Below are 22457 nucleotides of genomic sequence, written 5' to 3'. Positions count from 1 at the left end.
ACTAGTCTCCCAGTCCCTGCCACTGAAAAACTTCTCCACAGCATGATGCTGCCACCACCATGCTTCACCGTAGGGAGGGTGCCAGGTTTCCTCCAGACGTGACACTTGGCATTCAGGACAAAGAGTTCAATCTTGGTTTCATCAGACCAGATCATCTTGTTTCTCGTGGTCAGAGTCCTTTAGGTGCCTTTTGGTTAACTCCAAGCGGGCTGTCATGTGCATTTTACTGAGAAGTGGCTTATGTCTGTCCACTGTACCCTAAAGACCTGATTGGTGGAGTGCTGCAGAGAAGGTTGTCCTTCTGGAAGGTACTCCCATCTCCACAGAGGAACTCTAGAGCTCTGTTAGAGTGACCATCCGGCTCTTGGTCACCTCCCTGACCAAGGCCCTTCTCCTCCGATTGCTCAGTTTTGCCGGGCGACCAAGAAGAAGAGTTTCGGTGGTTCTAAACTATTTTAATTTAAGTATGATGGGGGTCACTGTGTTCTTGTGGACCTTCACAGTGCTGCAGACATTTTTTGGTACCTTTCCCCAGATCTGTGCCTCGACACAATTCCTCAAACCTCATGGCTTGGTTTTTGCTCTGACATGCACTGTCAACTGTGGGGCCTTTAAATAGACAGGTGTGTGCCTTTCCAAATCATGTCCAATCAATTGAATTTACCACAGGTGGACTACAATCAAGTTGTAGAAACATCTCGAGGATCAATGGAAACAGGGTGCAACTGAGCTCAATTTCTAGTCTCATAGCAAAGGGTCTGATTACTTATGTAAATAAGGTATTTTTTAAAATGTTTTATACATTTGCAAACATTTCTAAAATCCTGTTTTCGCTTTGTCATTATAGTGTAGTGTGTAGATTCAAAAAATAATAATTTAATCCATTTTATAATAAGGTTGTAACGTAGCATAATGTGGAAAAAGGGAAGGGGTCTGAATACTTTCTGAATGCTCTGTAGTCAAAGTTATATTAGGTAAAACAATTGGTCTGATTACTTTGACAGACTACTATATCAACATTATTGCTTTGGATTGTAGGGCAGTAAGATCACAATGTCTAAACTACAGAAAGAAGAAAGACATAGGACATAGATCTGTCAGACGATGGTAATAAAAGGCTGGATTATGTAGACAACACTCCTAGGAAAGCAAAGCAACTCAATCCATGCTGGGGGTTTCAGATAGATAGATGCATTTGGTAAAAATGTCAATAAAGTTTGATTTTAGTTTAATGATGATGTAATGATGAAACAGTACAGAGTATTCATAGGTCTGTTGTTCTAAGTGAGATAGAAAATGCTTTCTGAATATGAAGACTTGCTGTTGTGGTGGAAGTGAGGAAACTCATAAGGAATTAGAAACATTTAGGCTATTATTTGGGGAGGGAAATATGATGGTCCATCTAGTGATGCCATCTTTTTAAAAGTATTTTAGTGGTAGTTGAACTATTTGAATGAAAATAAAAGCAGAGGCATGACATTTTAGGCCGATCCCTACCCATGCTGGTGACGCTCAGGCCCTACCCTACCGTAGCCCGATTTCTCAACACATTAGAAACACAGTAACTTCCTCAATTAGTATCAATAGCTAATCTCGGTTTGTCCCTTGCTTCCTGCACTGCCCCATGCTCTCCTCTGCATGTGTGAGTACCCATAGCAACAGCTACATTTGGGCTGCTCAATGACGAGACAAGAGAGCTGTTAGCTAGCTACATTTCGCCACTCTAAACTCCGACAACAGCTGTACGCGTTTATGGATATGCTAATTTATGCACATTTGTAGTTGTAGTTTATAAATGTTTTAAATATTTTTTTAGTCATGATGGCCTCAACATGTGAAAATTGGTTTGGTGTCTTGTCTCTAACTTGGAACAGTTCAATAGTTACTTTTACAGAGAATTTTATGCAAATGTAGTTATAGTCTATCAGTTTTAAATTATTTTAAGGTAGGATAGCCCGAATGTTTTAAAGTTTGGTCTTGTAGCTTAATTGGCCAAGGTGCCAGACCGTTTTGAATATCTACCTCTGTATTCCTTCATTTATGAAACATTTTATTGGTTATAGTTTTAAAAAGTATGTACAGTACCAGTCAAAAGTTTGGACACACCTACTCATTCAAGGGTTTTTCTTTATTTTTACTATTTTTTACATTGTAGAATAATGGTGAAGACATCAAAACTATGAATTAACATAAAATAATTAAAAGTAATTAAAGTAATTAAAAAATAGTTAATATAATATAAAATAAATATTCTTCAAAGCAGCCACTCTTTGCCTTGATGACAGCTTTCTCAGGATGGTACGGAAGGTTCCGCTACCAGAGACAGGTTCCAGCAGCCTCTCTTCCCGTCCACACGCAGCACATCCCAGAAGATCCACACCAGCGACTCCAGAGGAAGCTGCAAAGACAAAGTTAATTCAGTGGTTTCCATATTGTATCTGTATATAGATCAGGTGCTAGTCCGGAACAATCAGTTTGGCCGCTAAGCAGTGGTATGTATGTATGTATGTATGTATGTATGTATGTATGTATGTATGTATGTATGTATGTATGTATGTATGTGAGATAGAGGAAAGTCATTAGCATCATGTATGGATAATCAAAAACAATGAGTGAACGGTTTCAAATCTGATATTATGAAAGTAGGAAGGTGACGTTCTGCCTGTTCTAGGTTAGATAAACCAACAGGTACTGTTACTTACCTCCAGGAGATTAGGTTTCCCCAGACCATGGTACCTCTGGGGATTCTGGGAATAAAGAAGAGGTGAGTGAGTAGCTTGGTTCGAGAGTACTGGTGCACATCCTAACTGGTTTAGCTTACTCGAAACACATCAGGATGGAAAATAATAAATCAAGAGAGAATTCTGATTGAATTGAAGGGATTCTAATTCTATTAATTCTAATTCTGGGACTCAAAAACAAATTGCCACTTTGAATAGGTTTTCCTAGGCTGAATATTATGGAAAGTGTAAAGTGATAAAGATAGTTCTATAAAGCCGCCGATAAATCTAACCTAAATAAACCCTCTATAAAGTCAACCATTGACAGCCTACCATTCCAGGTCAGCACTCTCGCCATGCACCTGCTGGGTCGCCAGATCTGTTTCAAGGGCCAGGAGTGTGCTGGCACCCAGGGAACCTGTGGCTCTTCTCTTCTGCCATGTCGATGTCCAGAAAGTGACAGTCATCATCACACTCTTCCCTGCACCCTCCTCCTCCCTATGTCCAGGTACGAGATGAACCGAGCAATGCGTTCTCGACCACCAACAGGCCTAGCTCATCCAGACACCTGTCCAGAGCTTCCTGAATTGTTAATTGCTGTTCTTTGGTTTACCACTGCACCAATACAAATTCATAAGGATGTTTAAAATCTTCACCTGTAATAACTTATACATTATCAATCCACTCCGGACCAAGCATCAAGACAGCTGACCTGAAAACACTACCACTACACACAGAGGGTAGTGTTCAATGTGGTAACTATCCAAACTGTTAAAAACACAAAGACCCAGTATGCATATTAAAACACAGTAGTGTTGAGCCATTCCCCTTACAACTAGGGCCAGGAGTTTTTCCCAGGTCTGGTCACGTGGTGAGGAAAAACTCCTGGCCTTGCCTATAATTACACCAGGCGGAGTAGTGTGAAGTTGCCCCTCCACACTGATCTTGGGTTAGTTTTAGATGTTTTCCTACTAATGGTTAAGGTTAGGATTGGAGAAGAGGAAGCTGATCCTAGATCTGTACCAAGGGGAAATTTCACCCTGGAACACTCAGGGCAGCACAATGTCCTGTGGCCTGCCACCAGTGTGGACGAGGAGGTGCCTCTTCATGTGACTAGACTGGGTGAAGCACTTCCCACAGTAGACACAGTGAAATGGTTTCTCTCCGGTGTGCACTCTCTCATGCATCTTCAGCTGGTGCCGGTGGGAGAAGCGCTTGGTGCAGTGGCTGCAGCCGTACGGTTTCTCCCCCGTATGGACCCGCATATGACTCCGCAGTTGCGCCGGCTGAGGGAAGGGCTTTCCACAGAGGCTGCACCGGAGTTGCCTCTTGGGCGAGTGAGACGTCAGCTGTTGTTGCTGCTTTTCTTTGCCTTTCGATGAAAAATTGTAGCCTCTGTTGAAATTCAGGAAGGGGGCTGGCTTCCCTCTTTGGGGAACCTGGAGGAGAGTAACACTTGGGGATGAAAAGCTGTTTAGGGAGGACAGTCTGTTGAAATCTGACATCTTGGACCTTGATCCTACAGTTGTCCCTTGCTCTGTGTTTTGAGTGTCATGGGGACACTCTGTCTGTCCAGAGTCCATTCCCCCTCTTCCTCTGTTGTCCACAAGTTGCCTACCGTCTGAACAGACCTCTCCAGATGTCGCCTCTTGGCCAGTTATGCTCCATTCTGAACTCATATCTGCCTCCACTTTAATGGGAACTGAGTCCACCAGCACCACATCAGGTACCCAGTCCAGAGAGCCCAAAGCAGACATGCTGACCCCTGAGTTACCAGGCACCCCTCTCCTCTCTGGATGTCCAGACAGCCTCTTGGAGTCTGGCCCAGAATTGTGAGGAGCATTCACAGTTGGGCTGTCAGTCTCTTGGTTCTCTGTCCAATGGGACAGGCTGTATTCTATGGGTTGATGGTCAGTTTCCCAGGTCACACCCTCAGCAACCTGATGGTCCTGTCTTGCTCTGTTGTATTGTGACGCTGGATGCTGGAACATCTGGTTTTCAGGTTCAATATTGAGTGAGGTGTCTGGAGCTCTGTGTCTGTTGCCCTGCTGGTCCAGAAGGTCTGTGGTTTCAGTAGATGACGAAGCACCTGGTTCTGCCACAATGATCTTCTCACTGCTCTCACTGACCAGTTGGACAATCTCTGAAATGGGTCAACATAAAGCACAGCATCAACTTCCTGTAGTGAAGATGGATTATTTTTTGTCTTATTTATTAGTTATGGCTTATGACTAAGAAGTGTATCAAATACTGCAATAAAGGCTTTACTCAACAATGTGTAAATGTCATAGATTTGATTAGTTGCATAAAATGACCTTCTGTTCTGCTTGAGCCAAGGTTCTCCATTTTGATAAGAGGTGACTCTGGCATATCTGCCATCTGTTTTGTATTCATCAGAAACATTTGATTAGAAAAATATCCCCGACACCATTTGAAATGAGAAAACAAATCATCAATTTGACAGTGTCTATGACAACTGACCTGCATGCTCCCATCCTGGTCTGTCGCTGTGCGTCTTGCGTCTTTCCAGTTCGTGACATCCTTTGTGAAGTTGTCCCCTTCACTGTTGGAAAAACGATTCTCCACTGCACCAGAAAAAAAAATAATCATAAACGTTGTATATTCTACATTACAAATTATTTTGAACGTGTTTCAATAAGGTAAAAAACCTACAATATCCATGTCTGCCTGATGACTTTCCAACGAAGCTCGCTCTTGCTCGGGCAACAAGATCGGTGTCGCGCCTGTGAACTGTGCGTCGCAGGGCTCCGAATTTCTCTGTGCCCCGTTGAGAACTCTGGTATTTTGTCAAAAGCAGCTTCCTCCGCAGGTTATCAATTTCTTTCTGGCTATGGGAAATTTCCATACGTAAGGCAGCATGGCCATCATCTACAAGTTTACAGATTTCGGCAACGGCTGCATTCGCCAAAACCTCAATTATTGAAGCTAGCTGAGCATGAAAGGCGACGCTATCGCACATGTCCTTGGAACTATGTAAATATTTAACAATTATGTTATAGTAATTTGCAGTATTCAGGCAATGTTTTGAGAATTCAAAGTTCACAATGTAGACGGTATACTACACACACAGAATTTCATTCCGGAAACAAAATTAGGGCTACTTCCTGAATTGTTTTTCAAAATAAGGGTTGGTTTTTAAAATAAAAAATTGGTTGCTCACACGACTTGTTAGTTCTACCTTTCAACGTTGCCACCCGCTGCTCTATCATGTTGTTGGTGCTACTAAAATGAACCGAATGTTTTGAAAATCCGCCTTCCTTGTCCTCCAAAAATTATTTCACTATTAAGTTCAAATACAAAAATATAGAATCCGCAAACAACCTGAATTTAAAGAGAATAAATATATTTATTCAGTTAAAAATAAGTAAATAAAAAGAGTAGGCTAAGGGTTAGTAGTCTCAAAAAGAATTGAAGCACCGCACTGAGAAAGCACAAATGTTAATCTGTAAATATAATGGATAAATAGCCAATGGGATTCCTAGCTAACAACATTTCATTTTTTGTTTTTACAAATTAGAACATTGTAAATGGAAAAAAAACATTGGTAACTTTACATTAAGTAAAGTTGTGGGGCTTGCTTTATCTCTAAAAGTAGTGGAAGAAGTATAAAAAGTTAACTATTTATATCGTTATAGTTAATAAATGTTTTAAATCATTTCAAGTTACAATGCCCTGAACATGTCAAAGTTGGTTTGGTCTATCTTGAACGTTTCAAGAGTTTACTGTTGGTGAGTTATTTTATGCTAATTTCTGCAAAGGTATATAGTTATAGTCAATAACAGTTTAAAATAATTTTAAATTAGGATAGCCTGAACATTTTAATGTTGGTCTGGTAGTTTAATTGGCCAAGGACAAGACCGTTTTAAATAGCTATTCCTGTGGTCCTCATTCAAACCGATGTTAATTTATGCAAATTGTAAATGGTTAAAAAAGTATATATAAGAGTAAAAAAATATTTTGACAAGCAATCTAAGTATGGTCAGACCGAACCCGTCAACGTTGGTTTTGAGTTGATAGCTTAAAATGGTGAAAGAGGAGGTCTAAACAAAAAAAAATTTTTTTTGTCCATTCTAGTCTATGGCCCATTTTCTGCAATTGAAATGCATTGGTATCCATAGCAACAACTCCGTTTGGGCTGCTGAAGGATGAAACAAACAGCTGTATCTTTTGATTGGTAGTAGATAATTATGCTCTGATTCCAGATTTAAATACCAGAGAAGTAGACCTCAATGTCATACCCTCTAGGTTTTTATCTAAAGTGCTGGAAATGTGGTCAAAGTTGCCGATTTGTGTCAAAAGTTGCATTGTTCACCATGAATGGACGTTGGAAGTCTGGGAGTTGATGTCACAATATGACCTTTACAATGTTGAATAAAAACTAAGAAAGTGAATAAAGGCCTAAAAGCTTAGTAGTTTAAAAAGTACAAAAGGGGCACCCGAGAGGTGCAGTGGTCAAAGGCATTTTGTACAACACCCCTAGTGCCCCTCATCACCACAAACAACTTCAATGATGGCAGTCTCAGACTAAAGTATGCGGTGAACGACAGCAGCTGAAGAATTTAGTGTGAGTCCTCAGGCTAGCTCAGGATCAGATCTCTGTAAAATGAACAAATTGTCAGTCAAGCCAGAATAGAAATAATGGAATACGAATGCACAAGTAAAGAATATAAAACCTATGGGACACAGACACTTATGAGGTGTTTGTGGGGAGTGTTGACATACAATAACGTTTGTAACAATGTAACAACCAATATTTTAATGAGATTTGCGACCAAAAATATTTTTTGGGGGAAAGGTATGGTATAAATAATGAAATTCTCCTCAGAGCACTGCATGACATTGAATCGATGAGTTACTATCCCAAAAAATTGCTTGTGTCCCATAATATTTTATACTAACTTTCACTATTGAGTACTTTCTAATGATTTCATTTCTCTGGATGGTGTAGAAGGTTCCAAAGACCAGAGAGCCTCTCTTCCTGTCCACATGCAGCACATCCTGGAAGATCCACTCCCTAAGCAGTGGTGTTAAATATATAAAAAATAATAGTAAAGCTACATTTTAAACTGTAGAGTATAAACTCAGCAAAAAAAGAAACGTCCTCTCACTGTCAACTGCGTTTTCAGCAAATGTTTAAATATTTGAATGAACATAAGATTCAACAACTGAGACATAAACTGAACAAGTTCCACAGACATGTGACTAACAGAAATTGAATAATGTGTCCTTGAAAAAAAGTAACAGTCAGTATCAGGTGTGGCCACCAGCTGCATTAAGTACTGCAGTGCATCTCCTCCTCATGGACTGCACCAGATTTGCCAGTTCTTGCTATGAGATGTTACCCCACTCTTCCACCAAGGCACCTTCAAGGGAAATGGCCCTAGCCCTCACCCTCCGATCCAACAGGTCCCAGACCTGCTCAATTGGATTGAGATCTGGGCTCTTCGCTGGCCATGCAGAACACTGATATTCCTGTCTTGCAGGAAATCACACACAGAATGAGCAGTATGGCTGGTGGAATTGTCATGCTGGAGGGTCATGTTAGGATGAGCCTGCAGGAAGGGTACCACATGAGGGAGGAAGTCTTCCCTGTAACGCACAGAGTTGAGATTGCCTGCAATGACAACAAGCTCAGTCCGATGATGTGACACACCGCCCCAGACCATGACGGATCCTCCACCTCCAAATCGATCCCACTCCAGAGAACAGGCCTCGGTGTAACGCTCATTCCTTCGACGATAAACGCAAATCCGACCATCACCCCTGGTGAGACAAAACCGCTACTCGTCAGTGAAGAGCACTTTTTGCCAGTCCTGTCTGGTCCAGCAACGGTGGGTTTGTGCCCATAGGCGACATTGTTGCCGGTGATGTCTGGTGAGGACCTGCCTTACAACAGGCCTACAAGCCCTCAGTCCAGCCTCTCTCAGCCTATTGCGACCAGTCTGAGCACTGGTGGAGGGATTGTGCGTTCCTGGTGTAACTCGGGCAGTTGTTGTTGCCATACTGTACCTGTCCCGCAGGTGTGATGTTCGGATGTACCAATCCTGTGCAGGTGTTGTTACACGTGGTCTACCAATGCGAGGATGATCAGCTGTCCGCCCTGTAGCGTTGTCTTAAGCATCTCACAGTACGGACATTGCAATTTATTGCCCTGGCCACATCTGCAGTCCTCATGCCTCCTTACAGCATGCCTAAGGCACGTTCACGCAGATGAGCATGGACCCTGGGCGTCTTTTTTTGTGTGTTTTTCAGAGTCAGTAGAAATGAATAAATCATAGAGAATTCTGTTTGAATGGGTTCTATGAATTCTAATTTTGGGACTCAGAAACTCATTGCAACTGGCATGTGAATAGACAAGTGTTTTTCTAGGCAGCATTTGATGTAAATGATAGATAGTTCAATAAAGCCCTCTATAAAATCAACAATATTAAATCCAACCACCTACCATTCCAGTCAGCACTCTCCCTCCTTGTACCTGCTGGGTCGCCCGGTCCATTTCCCGGGGCCAGGGGTGCACTGGCATCTGGGAACCTGTTGCTGTGCTCTTGTTTTTATTTTACCTTTATTTAACTAGGCAAGTCAGTTAAGAACAAATTCTTATTTTCAATGATGGCCTAGGAACAGTGGGGGCAGGGGCAGAATGACAGATTTGTACCTTGTCAGCTCAGGGATTTGAACTTGCAACCTTTTGGTTACTAGTCCAACTCTCTAACCACTAGGACACTAGGCTACCCTGCCGCCCCAGGGTCCTGGGTCCATGTCTATGTTCAGAAAGAGGTCATCGTTGTGCTATTCTATGCACCTTCCTCCTCTTTCCTGCATCCAGGTAAGAGAGGAGCCAAGCAACGAGCTCTCAATCACCAACAGGCTTCGCTCACCCAGGCATCTGTCCAGAGCTTCCTGAATTCTTAATTGCTGTTCTTTGGTTCACCACTGCACCAATACAAATTCATGAGGATGTTTAAAATCCTCCTAATACATTATCAATGACTCAGGGCTCCCGAGTTGCACAGCGGTCTAAGGCACTGCATCTCAGTGCTAGAGGCATCACTACAGACCCTGGTTCGATTCCAGACTGTGTCACAACCGGCCGTGATTGAGAGTCCCATAGGGCGGTGCACAATTGGCCCAGCGTCGTTAGGGTTTGGCCGGAGTAGGCCATCATTGTAAAAAATAATTTGTTCTTAACTGACTTGCCTAGTTAAATAAAGGTTAAATTAATCAAATCGACTCTGGATCAAGCCAGCTGAACTAAATACACAACCATTACACACAAAGGGTAGTGTTCAATGTGGAAACCATCCAAACTGTTAAAAACACAGACCTTGAACGAGATGGAGCTCGAGTAATTGACAAATCTTAATCTGACCTCCACTTCAAGTTAATAAACCCGATTAGCTTCAGTCGAATACACCATGGCGGCTACAAAAAGGCGACATTACATGTGGCATTTTCACACGTGCTCGAACAATAGCCACAAAAAAAGCCTCCAAGAAACAGCTTGCTTCACAAAAAGCTAGCACCATTAGCCAGGATCATGAGGACCTGTCCCTTCCCGAGGCCTTACTGCCAACCTCATCCTCTATTGAAGAAATTATTTGAGCTGAGATCCCAATGTACAGAACTCAACATCAAACTAGATGGCATTAACTTTCAGCTCAGTGCAATAGGGGGCAAAGTGACAACCCTGGAAAATGCCCTGCCTGCCATCAATAACAAGATAGCCCTCAATGTGGGGTGCCTGGATGAGGTAGAGAGGGAGATTCCTATCCATTGAAAACTCACTGGCAGATGCTATGGAAACAATAACCTCTGCTAAAAAGAAAATGTAGCATCTGGAAAATAAAACAGAGGAGTGCATTTAAACCGGAATAACTGTCTTTTATTAAACATGGCCGAAAAAGAAAACAGCCACAGATCCGCTACCTGCAAGACTGACTCCCTGAGTGGCTCCACCTATCCCCCGACAGGCCCATAGAACTGAAGAGAGCTCACCGAGCACGGAGGTCTCCACCAGCAGCCGCCGCGCCCAACCACCATACACTTCCTGAGATTCATCAACAAGGAACGAGTGCTACAGGTATCGAAAATCCACGCCATCACAGTGGGGGAAAGCCAAACTCACCTTGCTCCAGGACCTTTCAGCTGGAACACGCCAAAAGCACCTAGAGTTGAACAAACCTTAACTGACCGAGGCATTTTCAGGGGATGCAAATACCCAAACGAGTTCAGGATTCGTCACCAAGGAGCCCTGCGACACTTCAGAACTCATGATTACTGAACAGAAATACTACGAGTATAGCAATTGGCCTAGCAGATTGTTTGCATACCAATTAAAAAGAGCAGCCAGTGTACAATCATGGCCATCCGAACAGCAGATGACAAGGTCACATATGATCCAAATAAGATATAGGTCACTTTTCATGATTTGTACTGAAAAAATATACAGATGCAGAACTCCATTAATTTCTAGAGAATCTCGCTACCAAACTATCAGAGACAGACCAAGAAGATCTCAACTCCCCCCTCACCCACGAGGAGGTCCGCGAGACAATCATCTCCATGACACCTAACAAGTTCCCAGGCCCAGACGCATTTCCCAGGGTTCTACAAAGCTTTTTGGCCCCAGTTTAGCCCTATTTTCATGCCAATGCTGGATGATCTTTGCAAACATGGAGCTCTCCCAGACTATGTACACAGCCCGTATTACAGTGTTGCTTAAAATAGACAAGGACCGTCTCTCCTGCTCATCCCGTTGGACTTCGACTACTAAATAATGACCAAATTGCTTGCCAAAAAACTAAACACTCTTCTTCCCAAAATAATAAAACTGGATTAATTTGCGGCAGGTAATGTTCTGATAAGATTCGCCGTCTTTTTGATATTATAGACCAAGTAAATGCACAGAAGACCCCTATCCTGGTGGATGGAGTGGACCGATCTGTTCTCAGTCTGGCCTCAAACCTTATGGCATTTCGATGAGAATATAGGGTCTTCATTCATTGAATGATGTCTACTAATGGTCTGAACTCTGACAGATTCTCTTTGGGACGTGGTACAGACATGAACGCTCGCTGTCCGATCTGCTCTACTTGTTGGGGGCGGAGTTGATGAGGAGAAATCCAAGTATTATGGGTGTCTACATAGCCAACGCTGAGAAATCTCTCCCATTTTAGACATAATTGCTCAGTAAGGCAAGTTTTCAGGATATAAGATACATTTGAACAAATCCAATGTTTTCTCTCTCAATATTCCTGACTGGCGCAGCGGTCTAAGGCACTGCATCTCAGTGCAAGAGGCGTCACTATAGTACCTGGTTTGAATCCAGGCTGTATCACATCTGGCCGTGATTGGGAGTCCCATAGTGCGGTGCACAATTGGAGGAGCAAGAATGATCTCCGAACCTGGACTAGTTTAGTCGTCAAAATCAATGTGATCCATATGAACATCCTCCCTAGACAGAACTATTTATTTCAGATGCTCCCATGCTATCTCCCAGTTTCTTTTTTCAAAACAACTAACCAAAGCATCACCAAATTTATATGGGGCAATAAAAAACCTAGGATCAAGTTCTCCACTCTGTTGAAACCTGAATCTAAGGGTGGTCTTGCCCTTCCCTGCCTTCAATTGTACTACTTGTCTGCCCAAATTCACAACATGTTAACATGGATCACAAACAGACAAGACTATGTGGATTCAGACAGAGGCCCAATTGCCTTGAAGCTTAATTATATTCACTAATAACTTTAGTGAAATGGGCAGGTAGCCTAGTGGGGCAGGTATGGTAAGGTAAGGTAAGCCTAGTGGTTGGAGCGTTGGAGCGTTGGGCCAGTAACCAGAAGGTTTCTAGATTGAATCCCCGAGCTGACAAGATAAAAAAATCTGTCGTTCTGCGCCTGAACAAGGCAGTTAAACCTACTGTTCCCCGGTAGGCCGTCATTGTAAATAAGAATTTGTTCTTAACTGACTTGCCTAATTAAATAAAGGTTCACAAAATAAAAGCCTAAACTTGTGATTTATGACACCCTACTATGGACTTCAAGAAATGCCTTGGCATTTCCTCCCAAATATGCTCTCACACGCGTATAGTATGCAACCCAGACTTGACAAAAGCCCTGAGTGATGCCAACGTTCAACTTTGGCATACTCTAGGGTTCAGGACCTTTTCAGACCGGTTTCATCAGAACACAACCTCACTGAAATACTCTCAAGAACTCTGCAGTGAATTCAATGTGCTAAGATCCAATTTAAATATCTTCAAATTAGACACGTAATTTCGTCATGTCACTTCCAAGAGAAGGTTTAGAGCTCAGCTCAATGAAGTTGAGACCCTTCTTGCTACAGCACAATCCATCAAAGGCAAAATCTCCTATATCTTTAGACTCCCATCTGAGAATGTGGGCTCTTCCTTTACTCCTTTGAAAATAATCTGGGAAAAGGACCTTTGTCTGACTATCAGTGATGAGTTATGGACGGATGTTTGCGACAGGGTATACTGCTCCTCTACTAATATAAAAATGAAATAATCTATTTTTTTTTTTAAATGTTGTACAAATTGTATTACACCACAGTGAGACTCCATAGAACGAATACAGACATTTCTCCTGATTATAAAAGACGTACATCTGAAAGCAGTGGAGGCTGCTGAGGGGAGGACGATTTGTAACAACTGGAATGGAGTAAATGGCACACAGAAAACATGTGTTTGATACCATTCCACCAATTCTGCTCCAGCCATTACCACGAGCCCGTCGTCCCCAATTAAGGTGCCACCAACCTCCTGTGTCTGAAAGTGGATCTTACATGCATGCATTTTGGCATTGCGGGGAGACGGACAGATTTTGGCAATCTATACATACTGCTGCATAGAAAATATTAGATGTAGTTTGATATGACCCCGTGGCCATCTTCTTAATGCTTAGCAGGACTTTGTTCTTGATCTAAACAGAGAAAATGTGTTTATGACTATCACATACTTTGCTAAAAAAAATGTATTCTACCAAGGTGAGCTTCTAATTCCTGTCCTACATTTAAAATGTGGATTGACCAGATTGTTGACTTTCTTCCTCTTGAAAAGCTCACTTGTGACCCACTACTCAACTATATTTAAAATTGGACAGAAATGTGTGTATATACATGCTGTAAAAACAAGTTATTTGCTCGTTGTCTCAGTTAAAGCTGGAAATAGCTAACACATAGTGCTGCTGCAAATGTGTTGTTAGTTTATTTTTTATTTCTGCCACATCTGTGAATGTGGATTGTTTTGTTTGTTGATTGAAAAACAAAACGTAAATACCTCCAATAAAACAATACAGAAACACACGGACCCAGTCTTCATATGAAAACGTAGTGTGGAGCCATTCCCCTTACAACTAGGGACAGGAATTATTCCCTGGTCTGGTCACATGGTGAGGGAAAACTCCTGGCCCTGCCTATCATTATTGTGAAGTTGCCCCTAGATGCTGATCTTGGGGCAGTTCTGCATTTTTTTAGGACAAATGTTTAAGGTTAGGATTGGGGAGAGGAAACTGATCCAAGATCTGTACCTAGGGGAAACTTCACCCTGGAACACTCAGGGCAGCACAATGTCCTGTGGCCTGCCACCAGTGTGGACAAGGAGATGCTTCTTCATGTGGCCAGACTGGGTGAAGCACTTCCCACAGTAGACACATTGAAACGGTTTCTCTCCGGTGTGGACCCTCTCATGCATCTTCAGCTGGTGGCTGTGGGAGAAGCGCTTGGTACAGTGGCTGCAGCCATACGGTTTCTCCCCTGTATGGACCCGCATGTGCCTCTGCAGGTGCGCCGGCTTGGGGAATGGCTTTCCGCAGAGGCTGCACCGGAGCTGCCTCTGGCTGGAGTGAGACGTCAGCTGTTGTGGCTGCTTTTCTATGCCTTTCGATGAAGAAGTGGAGCCTCTGTTGAAATTCGGGAAGTTGACTGGCTTCCTTCTTTGGGGAACCTGGTGGAGAGTAACCCTTGGGGATGAAAAGCTGTTTTTGGTGGACAGTCCATTGAAATCCGGCATCTTGGACCTTGATCCTACAGTTGTCCCTTGCTCTGCATGTTGAGTGTCAGGGGGACACTTTGTCTGTCCAGACTCCATTCCCCCTCTTCCTCTGTTGTCCACAAGCTGCCTGCTTTCTGAACAAACCTCTCCAGATGTCGCCTCTTGGCCAGTTATGCTCCATTCTGAACTCATATCTGCCTCCACTTTAATGGGAACTGAGTCCACCATCACCACATCAGGCACCCAGTCCAGAGAGCCCAAAGCAGACATGTAGACCCCAGAGTTACCAGGCACCCCTCTCCTCTCTGGATGTTCAGACAGCCTTTTGGAGTCTGGCCCTAGATTATGAGGAGCATTCACAGTTGAGTTGTCAGTCTCTTGGTTCTCTGTCCAATGGGACAGGCTGTATTCTATAGGTTGATGGTCAGTGTCCCAGGTCACACCCTCAGCAACCTGATGGTCCTGTCTTGCTCTGCTGTATTGTGACGCTGGATGCTGGAACGTCTGGTTTTCAGGTTCTATATTGAGTGAGGTGTTTGGAGCTCTGTGTCTGTTGCCCTGCTGGTCCAGAAGGTCTGTAGGTTCAGTAGATGATGAAGAACCTGGTTCTGGCACAATGATCTTCTCACTGCTCTCACTGACCAGTTGGACAATCTCTGAAATGAGTCAACATAAAGCACAGCATCAGCTTCCTGTAGTGGAGACTGATTCTTCTTTGCCTTATTTATTAGTTATGAATAAGGACTAAGAAGTTAATCAAATACTGCAATAAACATTGAAGGCTTTACTCAACATAAAGTGTATATTGTATGGACTTGATAAGTTGAACAAAAATACCTTCCGGGCTGCTGGTGCCAAGGTTCTCCATTTTGATAAGAGGCATCTCTTGCATATCTGCCATCTGTTTTGTATTCATCAGAAACAATTTATTAGAAAAACTCCCCCACCACCATTTGAAATATGAAAAAAAAACTAATACATTTGGGCGTGTGTATGACAACTGACCGGCATGCCCACATCCTTGTCTGTCGCTGTGCGTCCTGCGTCTCTCCAGTTGGTGGCATCCTGCGTAAAATGTCTCCCTTTACGCTCGGCACAGCGATTCTCCACTGCACCAGAAAAGAGAAACCCTCAAACGTTATATATTATACATTACCCATTATTTTTTTACGTTTTCAAAGATGGTAAAAAAAAACAATATCCAAGTATGCCTGTTGACTTTCCTTGGAAGCTCCCTCTTGCCCGGCTAACAAGATCTGTGTCCCGCCTGCTGACCGTGTGTCGGAGGGCTCCGAATTTCTCTGCGCTTCGTCGAGAATTCTGGAATTTTGTCAAAAGCAGCTTCCTCCGCAGGTTATCGATTTCTTTCTGGCTATGGGAAATTTCCAAACGTAAAGCAGCATGGCCGTCATCTACAAGTTTGCAGATTTCGGCAACGGCTGCATTCGCCAAAACCTCGACGATGGAGGCTAGCTGAGCGTTAAAGGCGACTGTATCGTACATGTCCTTAGCACTATGTTTATGTTAAACACTTATGTTATAGTAATTTGAAACTAAGTGCTCAGTCAACGTCTTGAGACTACACAATTAAGGCCATAGACGTTAGACTATTTTTTATAAACAAACATTTTTCGGCTACTTCCTGGATAATTTCTCCGAAATAAAGGCTGGCTTTTCAAAATAAAGGTTGCTTACACATACGACTTATGTTCCAACATTGCCACCTGCTGCTGAATCATATTGTATGTTGCTCCTGCTAAAAAGCAATCAAATGTTTTAAAAACCAGCCTGTTGTGAATTAAATCAAAACACACACCGTCATCCAAAAATGATTTTACTATTTAGTTCAAGTACAAAAATACAAAATCAGAATACAACTGAATTATAAAGGAATAAATACATTCCTTCAATTAAAAGTAATTTAATTGAGTAGGCTAAGGGTTAGTAGTCTCCAAACTAACTGAAGCACCACACTGAGAATGCACTCTAACTCTGAACAATGTAACAGTAGAAAGATATACAAAATCTGAATATAGAATGAATAAATAGCCAATGGGATTTCAGATAGTCCTCAGCGATAGCAAAACAACTAGATAACATTTTGCTTTTTGTTTTTACAATAAATGAGAACGTTGTAAATAAAATAAAAAATAAACATTGGTAGTAATAACATTGGTAATAGGTGTGTATGCAGTGAGCATATTAGCACATTATGTCATTCACAGTAACCTGTAAGCACAATGTACTGGCTTCTCCTCCTTTCAGTAACTACTGGGGTTCAGGATCAGATCTCTAAAAGAAACACAGAACAGATTGTGAGACACATTCCTTTATCTGGAAACACATGGTACATGAAACTGTCCTCAGAACAAACACTGCATGACATTGAATAAACAAATATATATTTTTTGCCTGTTTACCATATGCTTTTTTTTTTTAGACGTATGTTGTTGTCGATACTAACCTTCCCCGTGGAGTACTTCCTGATGATTTCATTTGTCAGGATGGCATTGAAGGTTCTGCAGACCAGAGACAGGTTCCAGTAGCCTCTCTTTCCATCCACACGCAGTACGTCCCGGAAGATCCACACCAGCGACTCAAGAGGAAGCTGCAAGAAAGTGCATCATTTCAATGGTTCCAGTGTTTTAGCTGCCTATTTTGGTTAAGTGTTTGTTGTTGAACATTCGGTGCCTAAAGCAGTGGAGTTGTATATAAAAGAGGCCAGGAAAGTCACTAGGTAGGCTACATGTCAAACTCCAGAAGGCATTTATGGGTGATTCCTCACAAAACTAGAAACAAAAATTGTGATTTGGGGGATTTTCACTCAATTGAATCAATATTGGTGTCCTTTGGAGGAAGGATTGTTGACATTTGTATCTTAAATCATATTTAAGAACCCTTCTATAGATTACATTGTGAATATCCCCCAAATCACTGTATTTTTTTGGTTCTAGTTTCGTGAGGAATCATCATAACATAAGTATGTTTATTATATGAATGGTAATCCAATCGTTATTTTCAGTTGAATCCTGTATGGAGTATCAAAAACAAAGAGTCAGTGGTTTGGCTAACTGGGCTGAATCTGAATTGTGTCCCACCCACACACCCCTCTTTTACGCTACTGCTACTCTCTGTTCATCATATATGCATAGTCACTTTAACCATATCTACATGTACATACTACCTCAATCAGCCTGACTAACCGGTGTCTGTATGTAGCCTCTCTACTTTTATAGCCTCGCTACTGTATATAGCCTGTCTTTTTACTGTTGTTTTATTTCTTTACCTACCTATTGTTCACCTAATACCTTTTTTGCACTATTTGTTAGAGCCTGTAAGTAAGCATTTCACTGTAATACCTGTTGTATTCGGCGCACGTGACAAATAAACTTTGATTTAAATCTGATATTAGGAAAGAAGGAAAGTGATTCTGGTTGTTCTATGTGAGATAAATCTACAGGTACTGTACTTACCTCCAGGAGATGAGGTTTCCCCAGACCATGGTACCTCTGAGGATTCTGGGAATAAAGAAGAGGTGAGTGAATAGTTAGGTTCTAGAGTACTGATCTCTGAGTTGTATTGAATCAGTGAGATAATCAGACATTGTCTTTTCATTTGGCCTACCTCTCTCCCCTACCATTGACAGCTTACCATTCCAGTCAGCACTCTCTCTCCTTGCAACTGCTGGGTCGCCAGGTCCGTTTCCTGGGCCAGTAGTGCGCCGGCGTCCGGGAACCTGTCGCTTTGTTCTTCTTCCATGTCGATGTCCGGAAAGAGGTCATCGTCCCGCTCTTCCCTCCGCCTTCCTCTTTCCTGCGTCCTAGTATAAGTGTAGCCGGGCAACGAGCTCTCGACCACCAACAGGCCTTGTTCGCCCAGGCACCGGTCGAAAGCTTCCTGGAAGGCCGACGCCGTCACGTTCACCTTGTGTTTCCTCTTCATGTGGTTCTTGAAATTCTTCTTGTTCAGCCTGATTCCGCAGAGATCGCACTGGACCTTGGTGGCACGGCACCAGGGTGGCACGTCCATCTTGGATTCGGCCAGGTATCTCCTCAGGGCCTCCTCGTTCTCTGCAGCGACGTACTCTTTGTGGTGTTTCCTCTTCATGTGAACCTTGAAGTTCTTCTTGTTTAGGATGATGCCACAGTGGTCACACTGAGTCTGTACAGGAACTGCGTCCCTTTGAGAAGGTCTTGGCGGTCTCTCGGTCTCAATCTGCGGCGTCGGAGGGCAGCTGTACACTTCGGGCGAGGAGGGTTCCGAATCCTGGCGTGTGACCGGATTGTGACTGGCAGAAGCATCTGGTTTTTCCATTGGAGGTGTGTCTGTGTTTAGAGTTTGAAGAGCGACTGGTAAGCTCGGAGGGGTGGCAGGTCTGGAGCTGGAAGGGACAGCAGGTATAGATGTGAGAGGCAGGACAGGTGCGGATGTTGCATGGGCGAGAGGTCTCTGGGCTGGAGAGGGATGTTGCTGGAGGGGCGGAGCAACAGATGGAGATTGAGCTTGGACACGGGCAGGTGTGGATGTTGCATGGGCGAGAGGTCTCTGGGCTGGAGAGGGATGTTGCTGGAGGGGCGGAGCAACAGATTGAGCTGGGACACGGGCAGGTCTTTGAGTCCCGTTCCGCTTTCTGCAAGCTCTGAAATGTTCTATAAACAACGCTTTTCTGCAGAGTACATGGTCACAATAGCTGCAGTGGTAGTGAGGGTAGTCTCTGCACGTCAGTTTGCAGTTGTAGACGATGTACTCTGACAGAAAAGGGTGACAATAAAACAATCAGTATAAAAAAAAAAGAATGTTAGATAGTGACTTTAAAAAGTCAAGTGTACAAGGACATTTGCACGTACAACATGGCATTCATACAACTCAACTGAACAACTACAAAGCATTACTGAGTACAAGGAAATCGTTATTTTCTGACACTGCGGTTTCCAAAGTTCCCCTCACCGTCATTCTGAACTGCACTTTTCAGGTGGCTCTGGATGTGTGGGATGATCCGGTGTAACTCGTTGGGTTTGAACGCAGACGGTCGGCAGAAGGGGCAGTGGTAGAGGGAGCAGCACGTGGTGCACGGTTGTATCTTGGGAGTTTCACCAACTCGGAAACTGGTAATATGTTGCTGTGGAAAAACAAAGACAATAATGAATAGTCAATAATAAAGAGAAAATGGTCCGAAAATCCAGATTGGGGACCAATAGTTCAGCAACATGCAGATACAAAATGTTTTGTATAGAAATGACAATTCTTTGTTTCCTACATTAATACATCAGAAAGCCATGTCCTGTCTACTCTACAAAAACATTATCAAAAGTATGTGGACATCTGTTCGTCCCCCCTTTGCTGTTATAACAGACTTTCCACTAGAAAAACAGCCCCAGACCATTATACCTCTTCCACCGTTATTTTCTGACACAGTTCATACTACACACTGGGGCAGGCAGATTCTTCCTTTGGACTGCCAGATGGTGAAGTGTGATTCATCACTCCAGAGAACGAGTTTCCACTGCTCCAGAGTCCAATGGCGGCGAGCTTTACACCACTCCAGCCGGCACTTGGCACTGTGCATGATGATCTTAGGCTTGTGTGTGGCTGCTCTGCCATAGAAGCCCATTTCATGAAGCTTCTGACAAACAGTTATTGTGCTGACATTGCTTCCAGAGGCAGTTGGTACTCGGTAGTGAGTGTTGCAACCAAGGACAGACGATTTTTACACTCTACGCGCTTCAGCACTCGGCGGTCCCCTTCTGTGAGCTTGTGTGGACTACGACTTCGCAGCTGAGCCATTGTTGCTCCTAGACTTTTCCACTTCACAATAACAGCACTGACAGTTGATCGGTGCACCTCTAGAAGGGCAACATTTTGACAAACTGACTTGTTGGAAAGGTGGCATCCTATGACGGTGCCATGTTGAAAGTCAATGAGCTCTTCAGTAAGGCCATTATACTGCCAATGTGTGTCTATGGAGATTAGATGGCTGTGTGCTCGATTTTATACACCTGTCAACAACGGTGTCGCTGAAATAGCCGAATCCACTAATTTGAAGGGGTGTCCACATACTTTTGTATATATAGTATATTTGTATCCACAAAAATGTTATTTACTATGTGTACAGTTTCTTACCTTTCTGGGTATGTCACTGGAAATGACTATGGGGTCAGGGGTCATTGCGGGGGGCCCAGTGTTCTCATTGGAACTGACTATGGGGCCAGGGGTCAGTGTGAGGGGCCCAGCCTCATCAGTTGGTGCTGTGGATACCTCTTTCCACAGAGCGTGCTGATTGCCATTGACACCGTCCACCTCAAGAGTGTTAACTGGAAAAGAGAGAGTGAGAGGTCAACTTGACCAATTCTTGGCAAATAATTAGCTCAAATGCTGACAACAGGCATTTAGAAAAAATCGGTAGCCTACCTTCGTCTTCGTCCGCATCATCGGCATTCGCCGCGGGTGAATCGCCCGACGAACTGTTGATTATTGGTGAGTCGCCGGTGACAGTCGTCAGCCCTTTGCCACTCACCGACCTGTACCTCGACTCCGCCAGGCTGAGTTGCTTCTCTAGCAATAGGATTTGCTCCTTGCTTTGAGAGACTTCTACACGTAACGCTCCACAGCAATCGTCCACTAACTTGCAAATCTCGGTCACAGCAGCTGAGGCTAGTATGCCCATGACAGAGCTTATCCGTTGATGCAAAACACGCGTTACCGACATTTTAAACACTTGTTTAATAATAATAATTGAAATAATTCAAAATGTCTAATAAACGATTTTGTCCCCAGCTTGTTCACGAAGTAGTAATATTTGTAAGAATACCTGGATTGTTGTCAATGCGCCGCCATCTTTAATAACTGTGTCTTTGCGCACGCATCCGATCAGCGTTCAGAATGTTTAGAGAGAAAGCTAGAAAGCGCCACCTACCGCGTGGAGACTAAAATGTGCATTATCCAGAGTCAAATCTTTGAGCACTAAATATTATTTTGGGTCATCTCTGACGACAGCTTGCTAGAGAGGAAAAACGAATGAATTATTCCTATGGTTTGCAGAATCATTGTTTAACATTGAGTAAATCTTTTTTTTTTTTTTAATGGTTATTGGTTATCATGTTATCATGTTATAAACTGAGCACTGGAGTAATCTTAACCCCAGACAAACTATATGGAGGTTCTATTAGTCTCAAGATCTTGTGCAAAGTAAAATGATTAATTTCCAGTACATCATATATGTTTATTGTTTTTACCACAGATATAGAATGACCAAGACAACGTGATCTGCTGCACCACCGAGAGCATCCTGCCTGACTGGTTGCATCACTGCCTGGTATGGCAACTGCTCGGCCTCTGACCGCAAGGCACTACAGAGGGTTCTTAACAGCTTCTACCCACAAGCCATAAGACTGCTGAACAGCTAATCAAAAGGCGTCTTAACAGCTTCTACCCACAAATCAAAAGGCTACCTGGACTATTTGTATTGACCCCCCGCCACTCCCACTCCTTTTTACGCTGCTGCTACTCTCTGTTATTATCTACGCATAGTCACTTTACCTACATGTACATATTACCTTAAACGCGTGTTACCTTAATGAACTTGACTAACCTGTGCCCCCCCCCCCCCACACTGACTCTGTACCGGTGCACCCTGTATCGCCTCGCTACTGTTATTTTATTGTTGCCCTTTCATTATTATAGATGTATTTTTTTTACTTCAGTTTATT

The 22457-nt window shown here is 43.1% G+C and overlaps 3 protein-coding genes across 4 annotated transcripts; all 3 read right to left on the bottom strand.

Annotated features, from left to right (window-relative positions):
• Positions 1–2109: 2109 nt before the first annotated feature.
• On the bottom strand, positions 2110–7099 carry LOC110534757 (uncharacterized). The gene is made up of 6 exons (XM_036953936.2): positions 5394–7099; positions 5202–5305; positions 5036–5099; positions 3054–4863; positions 2703–2747; positions 2110–2398 (listed from the first exon to the last, which is right to left on the bottom strand). The coding sequence occupies exons 1-4, from the start codon at positions 5698–5700 to the stop codon at positions 3770–3772; spliced, it is 1569 nt and encodes a 522-aa protein (XP_036809831.1). The 5' UTR covers positions 5701–7099; the 3' UTR covers positions 2110–2398; positions 2703–2747; positions 3054–3769.
• A 6853-nt stretch (positions 7100–13952) lies between these two features.
• LOC110534763 (uncharacterized) lies at positions 13953–17041 on the bottom strand. Of its 2 annotated transcripts, XM_090210210.1 has the most exons (3): positions 15757–17041; positions 15589–15652; positions 13953–15407 (listed from the first exon to the last, which is right to left on the bottom strand). In XM_090210210.1, exons 1-3 carry the CDS (start codon positions 15760–15762, stop codon positions 14314–14316), a joined length of 1164 nt encoding a protein of 387 aa, XP_090066336.1. In that variant the 5' UTR covers positions 15763–17041; the 3' UTR covers positions 13953–14313. The 2 variants fall into 2 exon arrangements, with proteins under 2 accessions (XP_090066336.1, XP_090066335.1); XM_090210209.1 differs by lacking the exon at positions 15757–17041 and having other exon boundaries at positions 15589–15667.
• LOC110534750 (uncharacterized) lies at positions 16570–21623 on the bottom strand. Its single transcript, XM_036953933.2, has 7 exons — positions 21160–21623; positions 20872–21062; positions 19699–19870; positions 18403–19499; positions 18225–18269; positions 17216–17359; positions 16570–17043 (listed from the first exon to the last, which is right to left on the bottom strand). The coding sequence occupies exons 1-7, from the start codon at positions 21455–21457 to the stop codon at positions 17020–17022; spliced, it is 1971 nt and encodes a 656-aa protein (XP_036809828.2). The 5' UTR covers positions 21458–21623; the 3' UTR covers positions 16570–17019.
• Between the last annotated feature and the right edge of the window lie 834 nt (positions 21624–22457).

Source organism: Oncorhynchus mykiss, chromosome 19 (assembly GCF_057628025.1).
Source record: "Oncorhynchus mykiss isolate SJ-2025 chromosome 19, ASM5762802v1, whole genome shotgun sequence".
NCBI lineage: Eukaryota > Metazoa > Chordata > Actinopteri > Salmoniformes > Salmonidae > Oncorhynchus > Oncorhynchus mykiss.
Note: the sequence above shows the minus strand (reverse complement) of the source record. Positions and strands in the feature narration are given on the sequence as shown.

Coding starts and splice junctions, on each gene's coding strand:
- LOC110534757 (XM_036953936.2), bottom strand. CDS start 5,700: ATGTGCGATAGCGTCGCCTTTCATGCTCAGCTAGCTTCAATAATTGAG. Junction 5,306..5,393: donor ATCAGGCAGACATGGATATT/GTAGGTTTTTTA, acceptor TTTCTGGTGCAG/TGGAGAATCGTTTTTCCAAC. Junction 4,864..5,035: donor TGGCTCAAGCAGAACAGAAG/GTCATTTTATGC, acceptor GACCCATTTCAG/AGATTGTCCAACTGGTCAGT.
- LOC110534763 (XM_090210209.1), bottom strand. CDS start 15,667: ATGAATACAAAACAGATGGCAGATATGCAAGAGATGCCTCTTATCAAA. Junction 15,408..15,588: donor TGGCACCAGCAGCCCGGAAG/GTATTTTTGTTC, acceptor GACTCATTTCAG/AGATTGTCCAACTGGTCAGT.
- LOC110534750 (XM_036953933.2), bottom strand. CDS start 21,457: ATGTCGGTAACGCGTGTTTTGCATCAACGGATAAGCTCTGTCATGGGC. Junction 19,500..19,698: donor AAGTGCAGTTCAGAATGACG/GTGAGGGGAACT, acceptor CTTTTCTGTCAG/AGTACATCGTCTACAACTGC. Junction 17,044..17,215: donor GGAAGTACTCCACGGGGAAG/GTTAGTATCGAC, acceptor TGTTTCTTTTAG/AGATCTGATCCTGAACCCCA.